The 22,422-nt window shown below is 39.3% G+C and overlaps 1 protein-coding gene across 6 annotated transcripts in view; it reads right to left on the reverse strand.

Moving 5' to 3' along the window:
• The window catches only part of CSNK1G3 (casein kinase 1 gamma 3), a 43,221-nt gene that overhangs the window by 16,449 nt on the left and 4,350 nt on the right, over positions 1-22,422 (reverse strand). For 2 of the 6 annotated variants that reach the window (XM_081213786.1, XM_081213784.1), the window contains exons 3-11: positions 16,248-16,288; positions 14,592-14,661; positions 9,905-10,053; positions 8,068-8,302; positions 5,996-6,081; positions 5,818-5,902; positions 4,828-4,976; positions 3,142-3,237; positions 1,014-1,103 (exon numbers count right to left, since the gene is read on the reverse strand). In XM_081213786.1, the coding sequence (XP_081069912.1) occupies positions 1,014-1,103; positions 3,142-3,237; positions 4,828-4,976; positions 5,818-5,902; positions 5,996-6,081; positions 8,068-8,302; positions 9,905-10,053; positions 14,592-14,661; positions 16,248-16,288 (1,001 nt within the window). Of the gene's footprint in view, positions 1-1,007; positions 1,104-3,141; positions 3,238-4,827; positions 4,977-5,817; positions 5,903-5,995; positions 6,082-8,067; positions 8,303-9,904; positions 10,054-14,591; positions 14,662-16,247; positions 16,289-22,422 lie in introns of all 6 variants that reach the window. The other 4 variants (XM_081213785.1, XM_081213783.1, XM_081213788.1 and 1 more) reach the window with 2 other exon arrangements.

A 22,422-nucleotide genomic window follows, 5' to 3' on the forward strand; every position in this document is an offset into this window, starting at 1 on the left:
AGAAGCAAGAGCTACTCAGGTCCTTATTTTAGATGGGGGAAAGGGAGAGCAGAATCTTAGAGAGCTTCCCATCTGCCACTCAATTTTCATGAGGAATTGGAAGCCCATTGAAAAGGGTGAGCGGATTTCAATGATTAGCTTTTATGCATACTCATTCTGTATTTACTGTGAGAAGATTGCTCAATTTTGTCATCAATACCACTAATACGAATTCAATCCCCTCTGTTATGATGGAGCGATAGATACACTTGCAATGAGAAAAAGCAAGCAGAGTATAGATTCACAAGCTACTTTTGAACATGCACTCCAATTCAGTGAGAGCCTTCTAAGTGGAAGATGTGAAGGAGATGCATGTGTTCAAACCTCAGCACTGAAATACTTTACATCCAGACCCTGCGTTAACAAAGGTCACTCCTGCAGCACCCATGTACCACTTAAGAGTTCATCTGTTCTTGTGGCACTAACATATCAGTTACATGAGGAAATGGAAAATGCAGCAGCCAGGCATCCCATTTCCTGGCTGTTTAACAAGAAACACCACTAAAAGAACCAACAGCACTAATAATATGTTTGGGGTGGAAGGACATCTGCACAAGCATATTAGATATATAATAGCCTACTATACCAAAACTTATTCCTGGTGGCATAAAGTTTCTTTACGTACATTCCAGTAGCACAATATTTTGCAGATATTCTAAAGTCCAAATTCATTTGGCTCCAATGTTATTTCTATCACTACCACTGAGTGTCATTCCATCTGTCAACTCAGTCAACTATACCAAACACTCCCCCCCAAAAAAAAAATTCCAGATGAGTATTTTTCTACAAGCATTTGTAGAAACGAAGTCAAATTTTGTGTGATCTTTTTTAGTAGGGATATTATCACAAAAGGAGCGTGGTTACAAACTTGGTTATGAAGTAGAATTTTCAGCAGAAAACTACACACATGGCGCGTGTGTCCAAGGATATAAAGATGTGGAAATATTCATGCAAATAACAGAAAATACCTGTACCGAGCCACCATGTCTGTCAGCTGCTAGGTGAGCTCTCAAGTGATGGGGATTGGCCTGATGGGGGTCCCAAGCTGCCCTGTGGTCTGTCGACTGCCAGTTATACAATGCATTAAGCATGCATGGAAGAGGAGGAATAAGAACCCAGAACATATTAAACACATCATGCGGCTAATCAGCTGTATTCTACATTAAAATAAAAAAATCACAGGAACACAAGGGCATCTATGCACATGTAGCATTATGCATACATATGTATTTGAATACAGAAAGACACATGTTTAAAGTTTTTTTAATATATACAAAAAGTAAGTAATTGAAAATGTTCAACAAAAACTTCAAACATGAAACCCCATGCAGAATAGGAATACTTGGGGACATTTGGGGCAGGATAAACTTTGCTTTCTAAAAAGCTCACTTGAATGAGGCATTCTTAAAAACTGAGATCTACAGTACTTCCATAGCATGCACACTCAATACAATACAGATTGTCATAGATACATTGAATATTTGAAAGCTAACATTTAAACCTGCCAAAACTGTTTAATCCAAAATTTAAAGCAGAAGTTAACATGAGAAACTTAATGTGGTGTTTACACTAATGTACTATTTAATTTTTCTATACAAAATGTAAGAATAAAATGCAATTATTTTGACAGATCCACATTTTTACTTGTGTGTCAAGTCTATTAAGTACACTGAGTCTTGAGCCAGGCTGCACAAACCTACTCATTTCATAGGCACAAGTTACTCTCGGTTTACTTTTGGAAAAAAGCTATCTGTCCTGCTGAAGGAAATAATAGAATAGATGTAACCAGGCCAGGCTGCTGCCACTAGCTTTGGTTCAAAAAATACTGGCAACTTTGAGCTACAGTTAATATTTGATAGCATATGTATTCTTAATCAGCCCTTGTTGTAAAGATAATAATATAATTCAAATAAAAATGACAGAGCAACTTCAAGAAATACAAAATATGTGGGGACAAATTCAGCGTAAGGCTAAGCAGATTACTCCACCAGAGCAGGCACTTCTGATTGCCTGATGGAACAATCTGCCCTCTCTCCCCCACATGCAGTGTTCCAAGATTTCTTTAGGGGGAGGTGGATGCCCCATTGAGTTAGCTAGCATGGGCTTCCCCTAGCAGGGTTTGTTAGCTGAATCCCACCCACAAACTCTAGAGAACTCCATGAACTATGGGCAAACACTGAACCAATTGTTTCAGGAACAGCTATAAAATTATATTATACACCTCAACACTTAGATGCTTTTGGTCACGGCCGCAACTCAATTAGAATTTTTAGCAACAAGTATAATACCTGAGCTAGAACCATTCCCCATCTGTATGTTTGACTTCTATAGAGCTCTTGCTAAGAAAAGATAGCTAGCAATGAGAGCACAGGGAAATCTAGGTATTTCAAAACCTTTGCTCACACCTGAAGTTCAAGCTGTGTCTAAAGACTTCATATCATTCTTAACAAGAAGCTGCATTCTGGAGACTGGCAAGAAAGCAACCTTCAACAACAGTAAATGGATCAGGGACAGGTGAAAGGCAATGTGTGCCCTCCTTCCAGGCCCTCTAGGCAAAATTCTCCTCGCCCCTGGGTTTAAAACATGGTTATCATTACACGGGTAAATAACAGTAACCACAGAGGACTAACCAGAGTTTCCTCTAAATAAAATTTTAAAACTGAGTTTGATGCTGGCTTCAAATCCTATTTTAATAGGAAGCCTTGTTAACCATAGCAATAGTTTAAGTCAGCGCTGATGTAATGATTAACCATGGTGAAAGCAGGTAAGAAAATTCAGTCTGAAAAAGAGGCTGGTGTGGAGGGATAATGATCCGATATGCACTATCTTTGAAGCAGCTCTTCAATATGCCTCCACTGATCCAGGAAGTCTCTCTCACACTTCCTTTTTCTCTCCCTCCCTCATGCTGACAATAAACCTAACTACATAATAAAGCACTGAACAGTACATACAGAATTACATACAGAGAGTATATTTATTTAAAGAATCAAAAGCCTTGTATGAATAAATACTGTACTAAGAAAACAACATCTGTTTTACTGGAAGCATGAACTAAAGCAAAACTATGACAGTACAAATGGCACACGTTGACAGACAGCATACCTGATTTTTCGACTGTTGCATCTTATCTCTGTGAGGATGTGCTTCTCTGTTGGAAGATATTGCAGGATCCGAATGGATTGAACCCACTGGAGTAGGCTACAAACAATACATTATGTTGAATACTGGCAATATAACATAGTAGGTTTCAAAGTTACCAGCATATATTTTGGAAAACTGATTGAAAGGGCATCTTAAGTTTCATGATATTAAGTCAGTCACAAGCCTTGAAGCCTTTGGTAAGAAAGAATTACTATCACACAGAGGTTTTGTAAGCTAATGACGTTAATATATGTGAGTAAGAAGGCTAGTTACTTTGTGGCCCCACCTGCAAGACTAACGTGAGGTTAAAGTATTCTTTTTTACCCTTTCAGGACACATATCCTTCCAAGCCAACTTACACAAGCAGCAGAAATGCACACTTGGAGAAGAGGGGGGCACAACAAGCAACCTCAGCATATCTCAAGGTTCTACCCCATGGGGCAGCTGAGAAGTGGGGGGAAACTGACAGTCCAGCTGGAACAGAAAAAGCTCCTGATGTCTTTTTCTCTTCTCTGGAATCGTTCCCAAAGGGCAATTAATGGAAGATGGCAAGGAGCGAGAGAAGGGGGGCAATTCAACTAGAGCAGGTTTTCAAAACATCAGACGTACACTTCCATTACACAGTTTAAACTTAATACCAGAAAGTAAAACACAACATTTTACTGGAAGGCTAAATGCAGGCTATCTTGATAGTTGCTTCAGTTAATGCCCTACATCAGAAAATGTAGCAAGAGGCATCTAACAACTAGCAAGTTACACTTGCCATTTAACCCTATCTGAATTTTGTGGATTTAACATATTGTGAACACTGTGGCTTATGAGAACAAACAAGTTGCCCTGATATGATTAAACATACAGTGGTGCCCCGCAAGACGAATGCCTCGCAAGACGGAAAGCCCGCTAGACGAAAGGGTTTTCCGTTTTTGAGCTGCTTCGCAAGACGATTTTCCCTATGGGCTTGCTTTGCAAGACGAAAACGTCTTGCAAGTGTTCAGATTTTTTCTTGCTCCCCCCCCCCTTTTTCTAAGCCGCTAAGCCGCTAGTAGCCTTTTAGCCGCTAATCCACTAATCCTTTAATATCCGCTAAGCCTTTAATAGCCGCTAAACCGCTAATAGCGCTAATCCGCTAATAGGGTTGCTTCGCAAGACAAAAAACCGCTAGACGAAGAGACTCGCGGAACCGATTAATTTCGTCTTACGAGGCACCACTGTACGTGTTTTATAGGCTACCATACTGTCAAACTTAAAGAACATGGATTTCAGAGCTAGTTTCTGTAAACAAGACCTCATTAGGCTCCTTTGATTAGACCAACCAAACATAACAGAGCGGTAGATATATACAAAGGAATGTGAAACAGGATATAGCTTTTGCAGTTCCTACTGCTAAAGTCCTGCTTACAGAGTAAATAGTGTCCTCTACACACTCAGAATGCAAGACAAATATAACCCAAGTATTCTTTTCAAAGAGAGAAAGGTCCTATGAAATATCTGCTTATGGCTTCAGAAAAAAAATTAAGGTAATAGAAGATACAATAGAGTCTCTTCTATGTATTTGCCATATTGCAGAAAAGTAGCTTATATGCTAGCAGATATTCTGTCATGAGTTTCAGGGACATTAGAAGAGTACTTGTTAAAGTGTACACTTACCAGCTGTTTACCAATCCAGTCATATTCATAATCAAACATATAGCCCTTCCGATCAAACAAGTCTGTAAAGAGCTTTCTTAAGTAGTCATAGTCTGGTTTTTCAAAAAAATCTAGTCTTCTCACGTAACGAAGATATGTAGCCATTTCCTCTACATGAATAAACAAATAATTTTAAATATCAGTAAAAACAGAGACCTGCTACTCTAATCCTTAATTTAGTTTTCAAATACAGAAAAGTATTTTTACAAACTGGAATTTAATGCACAAAAGGGGACTAAATTTTGGCAATTGACTGAACAAAACACAATGCACTATATGTGGGAGTTGCCTCTGAAAATGGCCCAAAAACCTCAGCTTGTCCCAAGTAAGTCAACAAGACTGTTAACCAAGACAGGAATATGTGATCATATTGTTCCAATGGTTTGTCATTTTCACTACCTTTCAGTCTGTTTCCAGGCACAGTTCAAAGGGCTGGTATTAACTTTTCAGGGAGGTGCGTTCCCAAAATACCCTATCAGATGTTTATTAAGGTTATCAGCTTTGGAGACACCACAAGTTTTGTAAGATGTTTCATAGCCAAATATTTTGCCAATTGTGAGATCGTTCTCAATATGGGATATTGGACTCTTAGCAATGAAAGCCCTTTTGCAGCTGCATAGTTGATTTCTGAGATCTCCCTCATGAATTCACTGCATGTCTACCAGCCACCAATTGCATGGTCAGCTTCATAAAATCTATTAGAAACAACAGTTCCTCTTACACAGTAGGCAAATGAAAAATGTGGGGGAGCACAGGAAACAATGAAACCTGTTTCCTCACCAATATGCTAAACATTAATTAAACCAAAATGGTGAAGGTAAGAGTCAAGAGAAAATATGCACGACTGACATCACAAATATGCCCATGGTGTGGCAACTTAATTTAGTGAGCAACTTAAATTTGGCAATGTCAACTCTATACAGACAGTTCTTTTACAGAAGAAATGATTACCTGGAAAGTTCTCACACAGTACTTCTATGGGGGTTGCTCGCTTTGTGTCTCCAATTTTCTGATACCGTTCTTTCAGTGTATCTGCCTAAATTTGAAAAGATATTGAGTTGCTTCAGAAATATTTTATGAAACTATGACAATACTTGAGCAAACAAAATTCAAATAATTGGCATACTACCTTTAAGCCTTGCCATGGAAGACTGCCTCTTAAAAAATACATGAACATATGACCTAAAGCTTCCAAATCATCTCTTCTACTTTGCTCTGGAAAAGTAAAGTTAAAATGTTAAGACTCCAAGTTCTGAACTTATTCATAAGAAAGGAATGATACAAGATGCACAGCTACAAAAATATATTTGCTATGTTCTACAGCTTTTTCTCAAGTATAATTTTAGGTAAAAAAAAAATCTTGGTTAGAAAACAAATTATTCTTTACTTATCAAGCCTTTAAAAGTGTGGAAATATGGAGTCTAAAATTAACTGCTACTGCTCTAATTAAATTATATATTTAAGTAAAAAAGAGCTGCTTTGAAAATGGACTGTGTTGTTGCCATGTTATAGCAACAAACAAGATATTGGAGGATTAAACCTGCTAGAGTGGTGTTCTAGAAAGCCAGGACACACTATTCCAGCTCTCCATATTCCTGAATGCAAAAAATGAACTCTGCCTATTGATTTCAGAAACATGTGCTTCTCTTCCCCTCCACCCGCCACCTTTTTTTCTTTTTAGGGAAGTGTGGAGAGTTTCCAAAGGCTGAATGCAAAACTGCTCACAGCACCCTTTCAGGACCAGGGAGTGGGAGGAGAATAATAGCTGTGAACACCGCTTTTAAGTTCCCCCCAGTTTTATGGCTGTATTATGAAAGGTGCCCACAACACACTGTTCTCCCTTCTGAAAAAGCAGTGAACTACATACATTGGCTTCTGAAAGCACTTATGAAACTGCCATGATCCCAGTCTTACACAAATTCCAGATCAAGTCAAAGAGAAAGCACCATCTGCAGTTCTTAAAACACTTTTGAGTTGTTTGGATCCAGGAGATTTATTCTCTTTCTACAAAATAATAAAAAGCAAGCCACATCCTCCAAAGCACAACCTTTAAAACAGTGGTACACATTTAACCATATGAGAGATGAGAGGCTGCCTATTCACTTGAAATCTTCCAAGGTCGTGCTATAGGTGTCCCTGCCCTCAGTTTAGGCAATTGACAAGTGGGGATAAGACACTTTTCTGTGGTAGCCCTTCATTTTTGGAACTCATTCCACAGAGCTCTATGAGGCACACAAGCTTATATTCTTGTACACACTAATTATCCAGGGCTTTTACTTAACTGGATCTTTACTGCTGCTTCTTTTTATGTAGCACTGATAGTGGTTTGTTTATTTTGATTGTTTCATTTCTATTGTTATATTTACCGTATCTGTTTTGAATTTTGTAGCGTGAGCTATCTTGGACACAAAGTTACAAAACAGTTGCTATTAGCATTGAGTTGTATGATGAATCACAGCCATCATGGTTGGAATAGGAAGGAAAAAAAGAGATAACTCAAAATGAAAAGGTATAGATGGTATGGTCCAAAGGCCCATGTAGTACAGTATCTGTTCTCTCAGTGGCCAACCAGAAGCCAATGGAGGGCCCACAAGCAAGAAACGAGCACAATGCACTCACTATGCACCCCAGCAACTAGTATTTAGAGGCATACTGGACTAGCAGCCATCTATGGCCCATCTATGTGCTCCATCAATCCCCTTTAAAAGCCATCCAAATAGGTGGCTATCACTGCGTCTTATGTCAGTGAATTCCACAATTTAACAATATGCACTGTGTGAAGAATTACTTTTTTGCCTCTTCTGAATCTTCCACCATTCAAGTTCATTGGCTGACTCTGGTTTCTAATATGATGCAAGAAAGAAAAATAATATCTCTACTTCTCCACTCAATTTTACACATTTCCATAAGTAAAGGTAAAAAGGTAAAGGACCCCTGGATGGTTAAGTCCACCTTACTTGTATTTTATTTAAAACGAAAAGCCCCATACATTGTAACATTTCCTCATACGAAAGCTGCTCAAGTCCACTACTTAAACACAAAAGCAAGTATTTTTATGCTCAACATGCACTTAAGTACCCTTCGATAAAACAAATAAAGCCTATCTGAACTACAAAAACAAGTCGTTTGCAAAAGTGATTAATATTATGGTCAGAATTCTAGTGAATTGGTTAAGTTTGTGTTCTAAAAATAAATACATACCTTTTCCTAAATGTGTATTTATACTCATGTATCTAGCAGTTCCTGTAAGGCTTTTGTGTTCTCGGTATGGTATGTGCTTCTTTGTCTCTGGATCTATATATTCTTTTGCCAAACCAAAATCTATAATATGAATAATTTGTTGAGTTTTGTTTCCTGGTCGTCCTATTAAGAAGTTTTCAGGTTTTACATCTCTGTATATTAAGTTCTTTGAATGAACATATTCCATTCGAGAAATCTATTAAACAGAATGAAAGAAAGTTTGTTTTTTTACCACAACTATAGCAGAACAAATAAAAACAAAAAAATGCTATATCTTTTCTGTCTTGAAAAAACATGTTTCTTCATGTGTCAAAATAAAAATGGAACCTCTTCTTTCATTGAAACTTCTAGCTTTGGTTGAGTCTGCAACAGCAGGCACTCTTTTATGACTAGTGAGCAGCTAAGTGGCCTAGCACGAACAACAAAACACATGGACTCCCAAGCCTCTTTGCTGCTTCCCAGTCATTTTGCTGCTGCTCTACGCTGAACTTAAGCCATGGTTTGATTTAATACATCATCTACATCCAGGCTGTCTCCAGACAAGCTACAAACTGTAACAAAACTTTTCCCCATGATCTATGATTGATGGTTTGCCTAGGGAGACCTGAACCATGAGTCAATGTTCTGATAACACGTTAAGCCAAACTACAACACAGCAGCAAAACATCTGAGAAGCAAAGCAGCAATGTTCACTTCTTCGGGAGTACACACTTTTGCTTTTTAGTGCTGAGTCACTGTGTGTGTTTCAATTACTCTTTGTTAAACTAAGTAGTGCTTGCATTCTGTCCATTAAGATTATTAGGCAACCACTTTTAAACTTTAATGCACCTAAGGAAAAAATGGCCAAGATGAGTGTGTAACACTTCTCAGAAAAAGGAAACTTGATTTTGAGAAAAAGGCTGCAAGATTTATTGTGAAGAAAATGGATTTGTGATAAGAATTCAAACCTGCTTAATAGAACCCCAGCACTGCCTTGTAAATTAAATGGGTGCTGAATGAACAGACCTCAAAATATTATGAAAATCTGCACCTGAATTACATAATGCAGAAACTGGTACTGAACGCAGAAAATCAGTTTCTAGGTAGTACAACAATTAAAATGAGCCTGAAATATGAAGACAGTCCCAAGTGAAATCTCAAAAATCCAGACAGGATAAGGTCCAAGGAGGACTCCTGTGGAAGAATAGATTGCAGGGGGGGGGGGCAGTTGCATTGCTGTTTGGTCCTTTCCATGAATAACAGAGACAGAGCAATACAATTCACAAAGTTCAGATTTTCTACGTTCAAATGTTTTTCATCAGTGAGCATACAGCATCCTCAATTATATTTCATGCTAGGTCTAAATGTAATGGTTTGTTTATTAATGTGTTTAGTTAAGTATAAAGATGTGGCTTGGATCCAGAGTAGCCCCTCACAAAAGGGCAGTTTGTAAAAAGCAGAGGTTATCTATAGTAAAAGAGAGATGGGAGGCAATATTTGCTGATTCCTCCCCCCCCCCTCCATTTGTCTTCCAGAATATTTCAGAGGTTCTTCCAACACTTTGAAGCAGGTTTTTATTGGAATCTGTGTGAATCATCTGCCCTCCTTTCAATGACTAGAACTCTGCTCATAGGACCTCCATAGCCAACCCTTTGTCTTCATGACATCTAACAGTACCGTTCACAGAGAAATACAGTGGAAAACAACCCTAACAAGTTTTAAGCAACCAGGTGACACATTATTTCTGCATTTGCTCAAGGAATATCCAGCTAATACTGAATGGACCATTATTTTAAAAAGAAAATAGAAGTATACTCACCAACTGTATGGCTATCATAAGAACAGTTTTTAGAGAAAAAGTCCTATCACACAAGTCAAATAAATCTTCCAAACTAGGTCCCAGTAGTTCCAGCACCATAGCATTATACTTGCCACAAGGGCCAAAATAGTAAACCTGAGGTATTCCATCTGGGAAAATGAAATGAAACAGTCATTTCAACACACTTTTGTTCTAAGAACCATCTCACATTTCAACTGGAGAATAATGAAGACTATCTTACACAAAGATTTCCACAGACTTTAAGCTACTTATCACTATTAAGTTTCTTGTTTCAGGAAATATTTGATTCACTAAATAATTCTTAAGTTCTCCCTTTTCATTGTAGTTTGGGCTGTACTTGAAATATTATACTGAAATACTAGGTTTTGTAATCCTAGGAATATGCAGACTTAAATGTTGGTATTTAATTATTTGCTATGACAGGTTGCCAGTAATTGTGCACAATAACTTAATTTCAAGATAAACATCCACACACAAGGTACACAATGAACTTTATGAAGCCCAATCTTATGGTATCTTGCAAAGTCTAGCACATTGTCTACTTAACGGCTGTCATGCACCACTGCTATCAAGATAAAATATAAAGTTACAACCAATGAATTTTAGTATTTTTACCAGAAGATGCTAGAATTTCTAGCATTTTGCCCATGTCTATACAGTGGTGCCTCGCAAGACGAAATTAATCTGTTCCGCGAGTCTCTTCGTCTTGCGGTTTTTTCGTCTTGCGAAGCACGGCTATTAGCGGCTTAGTGGCTATTAACGGCTTAGCGGCTATTAACGGCTTAGCGGCTTTAAGAAAAAGGAAACAAACTCGCAAGAACTCGCAAGACATTTCATCTTGCGAAGCAAGCCCATAGGGAAATTCGTCTTGCGGAACGACTCAAAAAACGGAAAACTCTTTCGTCTTGCGAGGCATTCGTCTTGCGAGGTACCACTGTACTGAACATTGTCCATCAACTTCTGTTTGCTACAACAGAACCAAGGTTCTGCGGATTTCTAAATCCTACAAACTGTATCTATGGAGCTCAAGAATAAGCACTTCACAGTGCATGAGATCAATAAAGCTAACCTGAATCTAATAATACATTGCTCTTTCAGAACATGTGTAGTTCAGACCTAAAACATTTATCTGGTTTGAGTCAGTGGCACTGAAAAGTAAACAATCCCAGTGGCAATTTTATGAAACATTATCTAGAAGAGCATGCAATGGTGTATGGGCGATAGGCCTGCACTGTTATGCAGCTAACCATGTCTACTCAGAAATAAGTTCAACTGAATTCAATGGCACTTGCGTGGAAGTAAATGGTGTTGCAATTACAGCTTTAGATAATGCTCAGAGAAGACCCATTGAAATAAATGAATCTAAGTTGGTCTAAGTTGGCTATCACCATATGGATATAGGCAGATAATTCTATTGTACATCTCTTACTATCATCATCATCTATCTGTTATTACTATCAATAGTAGTTCAAAATCTGGACTAAAAGCTGTATGCCTGTGTTTATATAAAAAATGCTGTAAGACCCCAAATAAACTGTATTTTCCAACAGCAGATATATAAAGCTATAGTGCTTCCTAATGCTCCTTAACCTAGTGTACCAGTTTTCCTTGGGCAAAGAAAAAGCTACAAATGGTTTGTGGTGTATTTTATTCAAAGCATGTTTCAGAGAACATGTTTTCTGTGAAGAGCCTGTGACCCATGGAAAACAATCAAGTGCCATAATCAAAAGTAGGCAGTGCCTGGGGGGGGGGGAATCAGTGGGAGTGGTATATTTTATTTGTGGCCTCTGTTTTCAGCTACCCCTCCCCTTCCTTTCTCTCTGATCCCTCTGTCAGTGTTGAGAGAAAATATCGAAGCTCAGCAATGGAAACCGCTTGTGCAGAGATACCAGAGGTTGCCTGCTTTTCCCATTCAACCTTTACCCAACTAGCTACAGAACATATACAAACTTCTACATCAAGTGGAGCTGAAAAATTAAGAACAAGCCTAAACCTATTGTCATATGGGGCTTTTTCATCTTTCTTGCAATAGGTAGAAAGTGTGTGCTGGCTTAACAACGCTCCATTAGTCAGCAAGCAGCAGCAATGTCTTCTGCAGACACTTCACAGAAAGGCAGGCCCTGTTGGCAGCAAATCGCTTCCAAATCAGGTGAGCTTCCCCATGCATTAAGATGGCAGCTGGGAGCCAAGTCACATTTGCTCATGAAAATCCAACACTGCACTTGTTACTGGTGCTGGCCAAAACCTAATGACATCAAGAAACGGATCCTGACAAGATCAGATACCAGGTACATCAAACAAACAAAAAAGCTTCTTCACTGGAGGTATTTAAGCAGAGGCTAAATGGCCAACTGCCTGGGATGCTGTAGTTGTATGCTGCATTGCAGACCTTGCATTGAACAGGATACTATACTAGATAACCTCCGAGAACCCTTTCAAATCTAATTCTATAGTTCTAGTAGCTGAAGACAGTTTCAGTCACATGCCCTACATTGCATATTTTTGATGCTTTGGGGGGATCCTCAAATGTAGTTCCCCATCATGCACCAGTATCACTATGCTGCTTTCATCCCAACACAACAAAGTTGGGGAACCAGTGGGCTGGATGCAGCCCATGGATCCTCCCCCTTCCAGCCCACAACATCCACTCTTTGTGCCACCCCCACCAGCAGGTTTTAGGCTGAAAAGAACTTCTTATTGAAACCAATAGCTGGCTTTATTTTAAAGCCCAATTATGGTATGGGGGCTAGACTTGTAGAACAGACCCCCTCAGTAACTCCAAGTTGTTTAGGAAAGTGTCTGAAATCTATCTATATGATACATACAGATAGAGGATGCTGCTAATGAGCAACATGCAAAACATTTCTACTGAATAATATATACAGAGTACTTCATCATATTAAGCTGTTTTGTTGTCAAAGTTAACATCCAGTTTCTTGTTCACAGAACTATGAACTAAACATCATCAAAATACAGTAGAAAATACAACAAACAACAATGCCCTCTGATACTTCACTACCGTGGTTCAAATTTAGGCGGCCGACAAATCTCCTAACAATGTCAACTAAAAGTCTTTTGTAACAGCAGTATAGAAGATATAATCATAAATGGTTTTGTCATGTACGTATGCTAAGCTCTTGTTCTAGATGAAAAATATTAGCAACCTAAGTTGCATTAATCTGATTCTCATATCTCATTAAATCAGTTAAAATGAAATGTGGTTTTATGTGAACAAGGAGTATGCTTGTGCATGCTGCTAGATCACAGGCATTTTGGTTTTCCCCAGTTCCTGCTGCTGCCACACTGGCAAGGAAAGCAGCAAAACAAACCATAAGTAAAGAGCAAGTGAATAAACCATGAAACCAGGTTCTGTCAAAACAACAAGTCAGGCTATGACTTATCCAGCACAGCAGGAGTGGAGAGAGACGTGCCTGCAATTTCAGGATTGTATACCAGCATTCTGCTTGCTCTTGTTAAACCACATTTTATTTTAACTCCAATTTAATATGATTTGCAAGCCAGGCATTCATCTACTGCAATTTGGGCAACAAAGAAAAACTGGAAACTTCATTTTCAAACACGCTGTGATATATGTTGGTCATCTTGGGTTTTGGAGAACATGCAACATCAGCAAGCAGAACATGGAATTGATGCAAAACCTGTAAGAATGCTCTTCGGCATACTATTTCTTACATAAATCATAGCAGCGTATTGGATTTGCAATATAATTTCAATCTATTCAAACCTACTACCTCAGGGGTTACCACTATAATTAAGGACAATGAGGACTAAACAGTACTGAAAGAAGTGGCAAGAGATTTGGTGAGGCATAACTAAATAGAAATGAGTGAACAACCAATTCCTACTGCTCCCAGAACACTAGTTTTGACATCTTTATTTCAGTGGATTCCAGGTGGATTTTTAAGAACTTCAGACTCGACAAATGTACAAGGCAAACACTTTCTATTCCCTGCATTTCTGGCTTCTTGGTTCCTGTCATTCCTATGGGGGCGGTGCATTTTCTTATGATACGCAGGGTAGAAGTTATCCAAAGAGGAGTACTGTCTAAATTTATTATAAGCTACTGTGTAGCACCTTGTTCTAGGACCGATTTCCATGATAGGCATAAAATACACACATGGAAGACAGCCAGTAAAGTCTGCACCCGGTTCTGGTCATGGAGAGCATATTTTCTGAACACAGCTGCCTCACCAAAGTATTGCACTTTGGTCTTTGAGCTACATTTTATACTACTAACGTAAGGTCAAACTGAATGTTATATACTATATTGGAATTAAATCTCAGCAACACTTTCTCCAAAGCAGCCTTGCAAGGATCGGGGTAGCTAACTTTCACTGGCAGATGTTTTTCCTCTGAAAAATGTATTTCCATAGGGTAAACACATATGCTGAATGCTAGCCAGAGTAAAAGAAATCTGAGCGATTTCAACGGAAAGTTGTCATCAGGCTAATGCTAGATGTAGCTTCAATGAACTGTGTAGCAAGTACCTGTGACTATTAATATAAACCAAGGACATTAAATATACTTGTGTGTGATAAAATGCACAAATATTAACATATCAAATTGTGGGACTTTTATTAACCAATCTATATCCTCATTATTGTAGTACTTCACATTATGCTACAACTTGCTAAATTATACTTACCACCAGATCCTAACTGCTTGTAGAATCTGTATTCCAAGTGCAGCTGTGGTGCTCTTGACTTCATTGGCTCCTGAAGAGACCAAGATTTTAGATTTTTAAAGTCAAGTTCTCAACGCAACAATGTTAATGAGACTGCTATCTGAAGAAATATATTTCCAATTTTCTTTCAACCAAAAGAGACTTTGACAATATTTACTTTCTTAAATCCGTTTATCACAGTGCAATACTGATAATACAATATTTACACCTCTTTTAATTTGTACTCCATACTGCATATAGAACTGTCATTTCAAAACTGTTTCTTTGGGATTAGGAAGAAACACTGGATGCCAAAGGCAGAATTAAAATATATGCAATGTCTGGAGGTGCTGTTAATTTAGCAATTACAGGCGTAGAAATCTCAGTTTCAAAGATACACAAGCCACTAGCAGCCAGGAAAAGCATATGGGCACAAACATGCACCTACTGCAATAGTATCCCTCTTCCAAGGCAAGCAACTGTTTTGAGTGCCCCCTAACATAAAAATCTCACGTTAGGTCAATGTACACAGTATTTATTTTCTCTTCCTTGATCCTCTGAAACAGGGAGGACCACTCCCCTCCCCTTTTCTGAATCTTTTCTAGTCTACCTTTTCACCAGACACCACTTCTGTAAAAGGGTGGAGGAAGAGGAAGAGACAGAGATGATTTCCTTTCACAGCCAAAATCCCCAGATTTTATCACACAGCTAATGGCAAGGGATAAATCAAAGTGTCTGTGCTTTCCCTTTGGTTATTAACAATGGGGGGGGGGTGCCCAAATATGTGCATGTCCAAAACTCAAGGCATTAGATACAATGCCATGTAGAGTAACACTGCTGAAATATAAAGATCAGTAACACTAAATAAAGTATTTAACAGGAGCAAATCATAGGCAACCAAAAAGCTTAGAAAATATGGAACAATACTACAAGGGGCAGAACACAGATCTTCAGTGAAATGCTGGCACTCTTGACCCAATGACAAGACTGACTAGAAAGGGTCAGCAGAAGCATAGGCCATATTGTCAATTATTATTAATTTATTTATTCCCTGCCCATCTGACTGGGTTGCCCCAGCCACTGTGGGTGGCTTCCAGCGTATCTAAAAACATAATACTGTAAAACATTACACATTTTAAAAGGTTGCACATGTTTTTCAAAGCACTGAGAGAAACTACCCAGATAATCTGTTTAGGTATGAGCTTTGTAATAGCAAGAAGTTTCTTTTTTTAGTATTTATCACCAGGACGTTAAATTAATTGCCATTTTCTGTAGGGCTGTGGCAGAGGGAATGAGCATGTGCTGGTGTTCCATGTTGCCAAAAATTGCTTGGAAAAAATGCTGGGCCCACTGGAGTGCAAAGCCAGTGCTGAGCCAGTCATCTGAGTAGTAACAAGTAGCTTGAAAATATTAAACTATACATATTAGCAAAAAGGTTTGATGAAAAGTATTTTAACCATTGGTATACTGAATAATAAATGACTTGCTGTTTCTTGGAAAAGTGGAAGTAGCTGGCAACTGTGCGATCTCTGAATAAGGCCTGTAACTCTTTCATTTTGGATACAACTTGTTGAAAGCAAGCATTATTTAGTTAATGAAAATCTAAGAGCTTGTAATTATTAATGAATGTCAACTTACCAGCTTAATTGCCACATATTCATTTGTATACAAATTTTTTCCTTGAAAGATAAGAAACAAGAATGTCAGATTTCATACCTCTGTAATATGTATATATAGATATAGATGGCAAAACATCTACATTGAAATAAAAAGTTGGTGGAACTTGCCCATTTGCTTCAATATGTAAAGTCTGTCAAACTCTTATTGACCATGAAAAATCAACATTTTATTAGTATACTATCTATCTGCACTGGGTATTAAATACAATAAAGCTAGTTAAAGAAAACCAATGTGCAGCAGCCGACAGCTTCAGACACACACTTGTTCCTTGAGCTATTTGTTTATCTCTCAGCATTGAAAATTGTTACTTTAAGAAGTAAAGCCTCTTTTAGTTTGTACAGATGGGAACTAACAATTACACACACAGAAAATCACACCACACAGAAAATCACAATGCTTACCTAAACACAGGCTTAGACTCTAGCTTTCATTCAGTGAATGAAACTAAGATCACAGAACGGGGGATCTTTCACTCCCCACTTGCACACACCAGTGCTGCTATAAAATCTATTTTGGAAATTGGATGAGAATTGGGAATGGTTTACGGGGCTGCACAGGAATCTGTTGCAAGTTGCCCTCCCCCCGCCTTACATAAATGAAGGGGCAATTTAGGATCCAAGGCATAGTAACTGTATAATCGTATCTGCATTTTATTAACACACAATGATGAACTATGCAACCAATGAAATACAATACAGTTTAAAGAAGCTTAACTGATTATTCTGAGCATGCAATGTTTATTAATTGTCTAGTCAACCATAAACAATTTCTGAAAATTATTCCAGTATGAACAATAAGCAAACCTAAACAAGTTAGTGACCTTATAACCCTCTTAAACTGTAAAGCCTTGATTAAAGTGTTTAATTACAACTCATATCAACACAATTTTCCCTAATAAGTTAGCTGGCCTTTAATTAAAATTATATAGAGATATCACAAAAGGTAGCTAAAGGATTGCAGAGTTCTACCTAAACAACAGGAGAGGGGTTACTTTTTTCCACTGACGAATGTAAAGTAAAAATATCAAAACATTGCACTTTACTTATTAACATAAAGTTACAAATTCCAACAGAAAGACAGACTTTGCCTGCTTTTCCCAATAATGTTTATGCCACTTAACTGTTCCATGAGTAGCTTAACTTGAAAGGACAAGACTGTCAATGATCATAAATTGTATTTTTGCTGGATTTACTTTTATATTTCTAGAACTGAAACAAATGTGGATATTTCTAAGTCAATGAGGAGCACTTTTTTATCCCAATAATTTGTATTGTTTCAATACAGTATAAGGACAACAAAACAACTCAAACAGGAAACATTAGTCCAGTTACACAGAGTAGACTCCACAACTTTACAATCACAAGTCCATCCCGATTGTGCAATCTATGAGTACAAAAACAAAAATCCCAGGGACACTACTTATTGACATATCCACAGGAGCACTTAACTTTGATGGGCAATTATTTTAAATAAGTGACCAGTTCAGCATATATTTTAATGTTAGATAGAACTACTGAAGTTCATCCCTTCCAAAATTTAGTTTATTAACTATATGTTCCATTAATTGATGTTTCAGCATATAGTCAAAACCTAAAGCTATTTGAGGTTTATAGAAAGGCAAGACAACAACAACAAAAATAATAATCAAGCCTTTCACTACCAACAACACTTTGCTATTTTATCTATAAATAACAATAAGTTAGAATCACTATGAAGCCTTTAGCATGAAACAAGAGGCTAGATGAATGCCGACATCATCAAAAAAGGGTTACTCATTTTTCCTCCCAGACACCTGCCCCATAAACCATAATCTCAGAAGATAGTCATATTGGGTTCAGGTAATGCAATTTTGTTGCACCATAGTAGCTGCCAAAAAGTAAGCATGGCCCTCTACTGCTTGGACTTATTCTTGTGTCAGTAACAGGTGAATATTTTGCTCATAGTTATATCCACCATCAAGAGTCTTTCATCCTTGAGGGCTACTGGCACGGCTATGGGAGAAATCATGTAACCCTGACTACTGATATGATTGGGACATCCATATGTTATTGATGTGATGTCATGAATCTGTTTTTCTTTTTTGCTAACTGGTGTGTCAACAAAATATTTTTCAGTTAAAGTGGGAGAAATTTTGTGAACCAGAAAAGAATATTTTATTGGCTCATGGCTTCTTTAAGAAATGGTAGAAAGTAGCATAGGTGAGCCAGCTGTTTCCTGGCTTCATGAGCAGCTGCTCAATCATAGCCTCAAAGGTTATGAGAAATGTGGAGCTGGAGCTCCTTAAGGAGTTGGAGCAGAGCCCTTTCATTAGCTTTATCATTAATCATACTCTGAAGAAAAAAATATACTAAAGCTTTTAGTTTCTAAATCTAAACACATTTACTAGGAAGCAAGTTCCACTGAACACAGTGGAATTTGCTTCTCAATAATATACATAGGTTCGTGCTGTAAGTCTTCCATGAGGAAGAAAAATATTTACTAAAACAAAACACATCATAGGCAACATGCAAGTGAAGGAATGAGTTGTGGTCTAAAGGAGGAGAGATGAAGCTCTCTGTCCTTTCCTCCCTCCAGCAGCCTCTTCTGTTTCAATGCTAGGCCTAGAGGAGAGTATTTTGCTGCCTCTACATCCAGTGTAGAGTTCAAAGGGGCTTCCAAACAGAAAGATGGAACGCTCTATCCCATTCACTAGTAGCCCCCTGCATGTGTTTGCATGTGACATGGAATATAAAAAGTACCCTTCACCAAATTCAGTACAGAAACCAAGGGATGTGCTATTCATCTCATCCTGTGGGATGCACTTCAATGCTGGATGTGGAAGAGGGAACTCTACACCTGGCATGAAAAATAAACCTGTAGTTTTATTTGGCCTATTTCTTATGCATAAAGTGTGACCCTCTGATGTCAGCCCCTTTTATAAGTAGCATGCTAGTAATTTGTGGACTTGTTGGGAGGCCTGCATTTTATATTTTGTGAAAAGAGAATCAGTTTGGGAATAGAATGAGAACAGCTTCCGAGATAGATGTTCTTTTAGGCACTATTGCAATGCAGATGGCACTGGCACATGTGCTTAGATAGTATGGCTTGCTCTTATTCATTTCATTACAGAAGACCACTTTATAGAAAGTACTCCTTTTTCTAATCGTAAGACATACCGTATTTTTCGCACCATAGGGCGCACCGGACCATAGGGCGCACCCAGTTTTTAGGGGGGGGATTCAAGGAAAAAAATCTTTTTTCCCCCCCGCAGCCCCAAAGAGCAGCGTACAGGCTGCACACAACCTCTCCCTGCCGGAGAGGTTGCACGCAGCTATGGAGCAAGCCAAAGCAGCGGGCGGGATGGATCCCGCTCGCTGTTTTGGCTTCCCCTTTAGCCCCGTGCAGCCTCTCCTTGCCGGCAGACACTGCGCAGGGCTAAAGAATCCATAGCCCCGTGCAGCCTCTCCTTGCCGGAGGGGCTGCACAGGGCTTTTCTGGCTTTACTGGGAGGTGGGGGGATTCCCTCACCTCTCCCAAAAGCCCGCAGAAGCCATGCAAACCCTTTAAAGAGATCGCGGCTTCTCCTGGCTTTTCTGGGAGGTCGGGGGGATTCCCTCACCTCCCGCAAAACCGGCAGAAGCCACGCGCACTTTAAAAGGGCTGCACGGCTTCTCCTGGCTTTCCTGGGAGGTGGGGGGATTCTCCCACCTCCCGCAAAACCGGCAGAAGCCGCGCGCACTTTAAAAGGGCTGCACGGCTTCTCCTGGCTTTTCTGGGAGGTGGGAGGATTCCCTCACCTCTCGCAAAAGCCCGCAGAAGCCGCGCAATCCCTTTAAAGAGATCGCGGCTTCTCCTGGCTTTTCTGGGAGGTGGGAGAAGGGACTGATGCCGCCAGTCAGTCCCTTCTCCCTCCTGTTGAAAAGCCCGCAAGAGCTCACGGAGCTTGTGTGCGGCTCTTGGGGGCTTTTCCCGCCTGCCTCCCCCCTGCATTCGTTCCATAGGACGCACACACATTTTCCCTTGCTTTTTAGGAGGGAAAAAGTGCGTCCTATGGTGCGAAAAATACGGTAGATAAATTTAAAGATGTATGTGAAACAAATTTGGCAGCCATCTAAAAAAAATAAAAGTGGGATAAGCCTGCTAGTCTGACGTTAAAATGAAATTTGTTTCAATAAAATGTTTCATAGCAATAGTGAAGTATATACACTCAACATTTGATGTGCCTAAATTTAAAATCCATACTGAGGCATGGAAGCCACACAGTGGCCTTTGGCCTGTGAATGTTTCAGTATCACTTCTTTCACAAAGTTATTGATAAGAAACAGAAGGGTACAAATATGATCAGTATTGTCTCCTCATAGCTCCAGTTTGATAACTGATCACAGCTTATATAAATGAAATTAGTACACAATACTTGTTGGTCTTTTTTCCCCTTCTTTTTTGCATAGACAGTATTTGTTGATTGTATGTGCTTATATTTATAATAAAAGCTCGAACAACCAATGTGATGATTATTCTGCTTCTAAAATTTTGAGCTAGTAACTTAGAAATATAGCAATTAACATATATTTAGCACCATGTTATTTGACTAGTCCAGACATAACAATACTGACATAATAAACCACAAGTTAATTAAGGGCACTGGATTACAAGCCCCTTCTTCTCCTGTGCTGCTTCTGCAATTTCTTTAAAACAGTTTCTCCATTATGTGAGAAACAGGGAACTGTAATAATGTCACTTTACTAACTAGAATTGAAGGGTGTCCCAAAGGAAAGTAATCTAGGTCCCAACCTTATAAGTATGAGGGCCTGTATGCTAATTGTTCTGGCCTTGCCCCACAGGTCCACCATCTTGGAGGGTGCCACATTATAGACACTGAACCGTACCTCTCCGTAGCAACAGGGTAAAGCAGGAAGTGGGAGAACACTGGAACACTGCCATATGTACTACGTGTAGGGGTGTGATGTCAGCCTTGCAGGCACAAAGGCCCACATGGTGGACTGCCCCAAAGAGCAGGGCCTCCCAAAAGGACACAGGTTGCACCACTACCGAGGGGGCAGTGATGTCATGTGCCGGGGAACTATTAAAAAAGAGTTTCTTTCCTTCTTTCAGCAGGCATTGCTAAAATGGTTAAAATATCCTCTTCAGCAGGAGATTCTGAGACACAACCCTACCTGAATCGTGGAGGGGAGAGTGTCTCAAAACCACCTGCAAAATGGGAGGAATTTTCACCAGTGGAAAGTGGTGGCTAGCCCATGGTGGCACCTGCAGGGAGACTTTCCAGTGTTGCGTTCCAAAAGTTGGGCCAGGGCAAGCAAGTTCAAGACCGTCTTGTCACTGGTCTTAAAGACACAAGTGGTTCTGGTAAGCCAGCACACTCAGGCAAGATTATTGAAAGTAAGGTTCACATAGGTGTCCATGAACCACCTATGATGCTTTTGTGCTATGCACTCTCACACTCCAGAGGGGCCTGCTGGGAAGGCTCCAGGGGCAGTCTGTTTCAATGAAGAATGCTGGTGGGAGGGGGACACTGTGGCTGCAATAGTGGCAAGGAGGGGTAGAAAGATAATGGGAGGGAATACATATGAGAGACAGAATGAGAAGGGAGGAGAGAAGGAAGGAGTGAGTAAATAAATAGAGAGGTGTGAACAATGCCCAGTCCCTTACCCAGCCCTGCACAGCCACCAGTGCAAGGGACCTAGGACTCTACGTGTTAAAAGTTGCCATGGCTGCAGCAGCAGGGCAGATGCCAGTACAGCCACCCTCTCTCTCCTCCCCATTTTTGGATGAGAGCCTGATGCTCAGTTTATGCCCAGTCTTCACAGGCTTTTGCAGAGCACTTGTGATTAATTCCATGGCCCACTAGGGGTCCGCAGCCCACAGATTGGAAACCTCAGAGCTACAGTTCCCCTTTTCAAACATAATGGGGAAAGTGATTTAAAAAAACCATAACAGAAATACTACGGTCAGGCCAGGAAAGCAGTGGGAAGCATACTGCGCCAATGCTCACACAAGGCTTAAAAAAACTTATTATTTAAAATAATAATAATAATGAATGAATGAATGGTGAATTAATCCAATACTGTTAAGTCCAAACCTACCCATTCTTTAAATAAAATGCATAGCAATGAAAATAAGGGCCAACATGTAAAAA

The sequence above is a fragment of the Podarcis bocagei genome (assembly GCF_964188305.1).
Source record: "Podarcis bocagei genome assembly, chromosome: 11".
In the NCBI taxonomy this organism is placed as follows: Eukaryota; Metazoa; Chordata; class Lepidosauria; order Squamata; family Lacertidae; genus Podarcis; species Podarcis bocagei.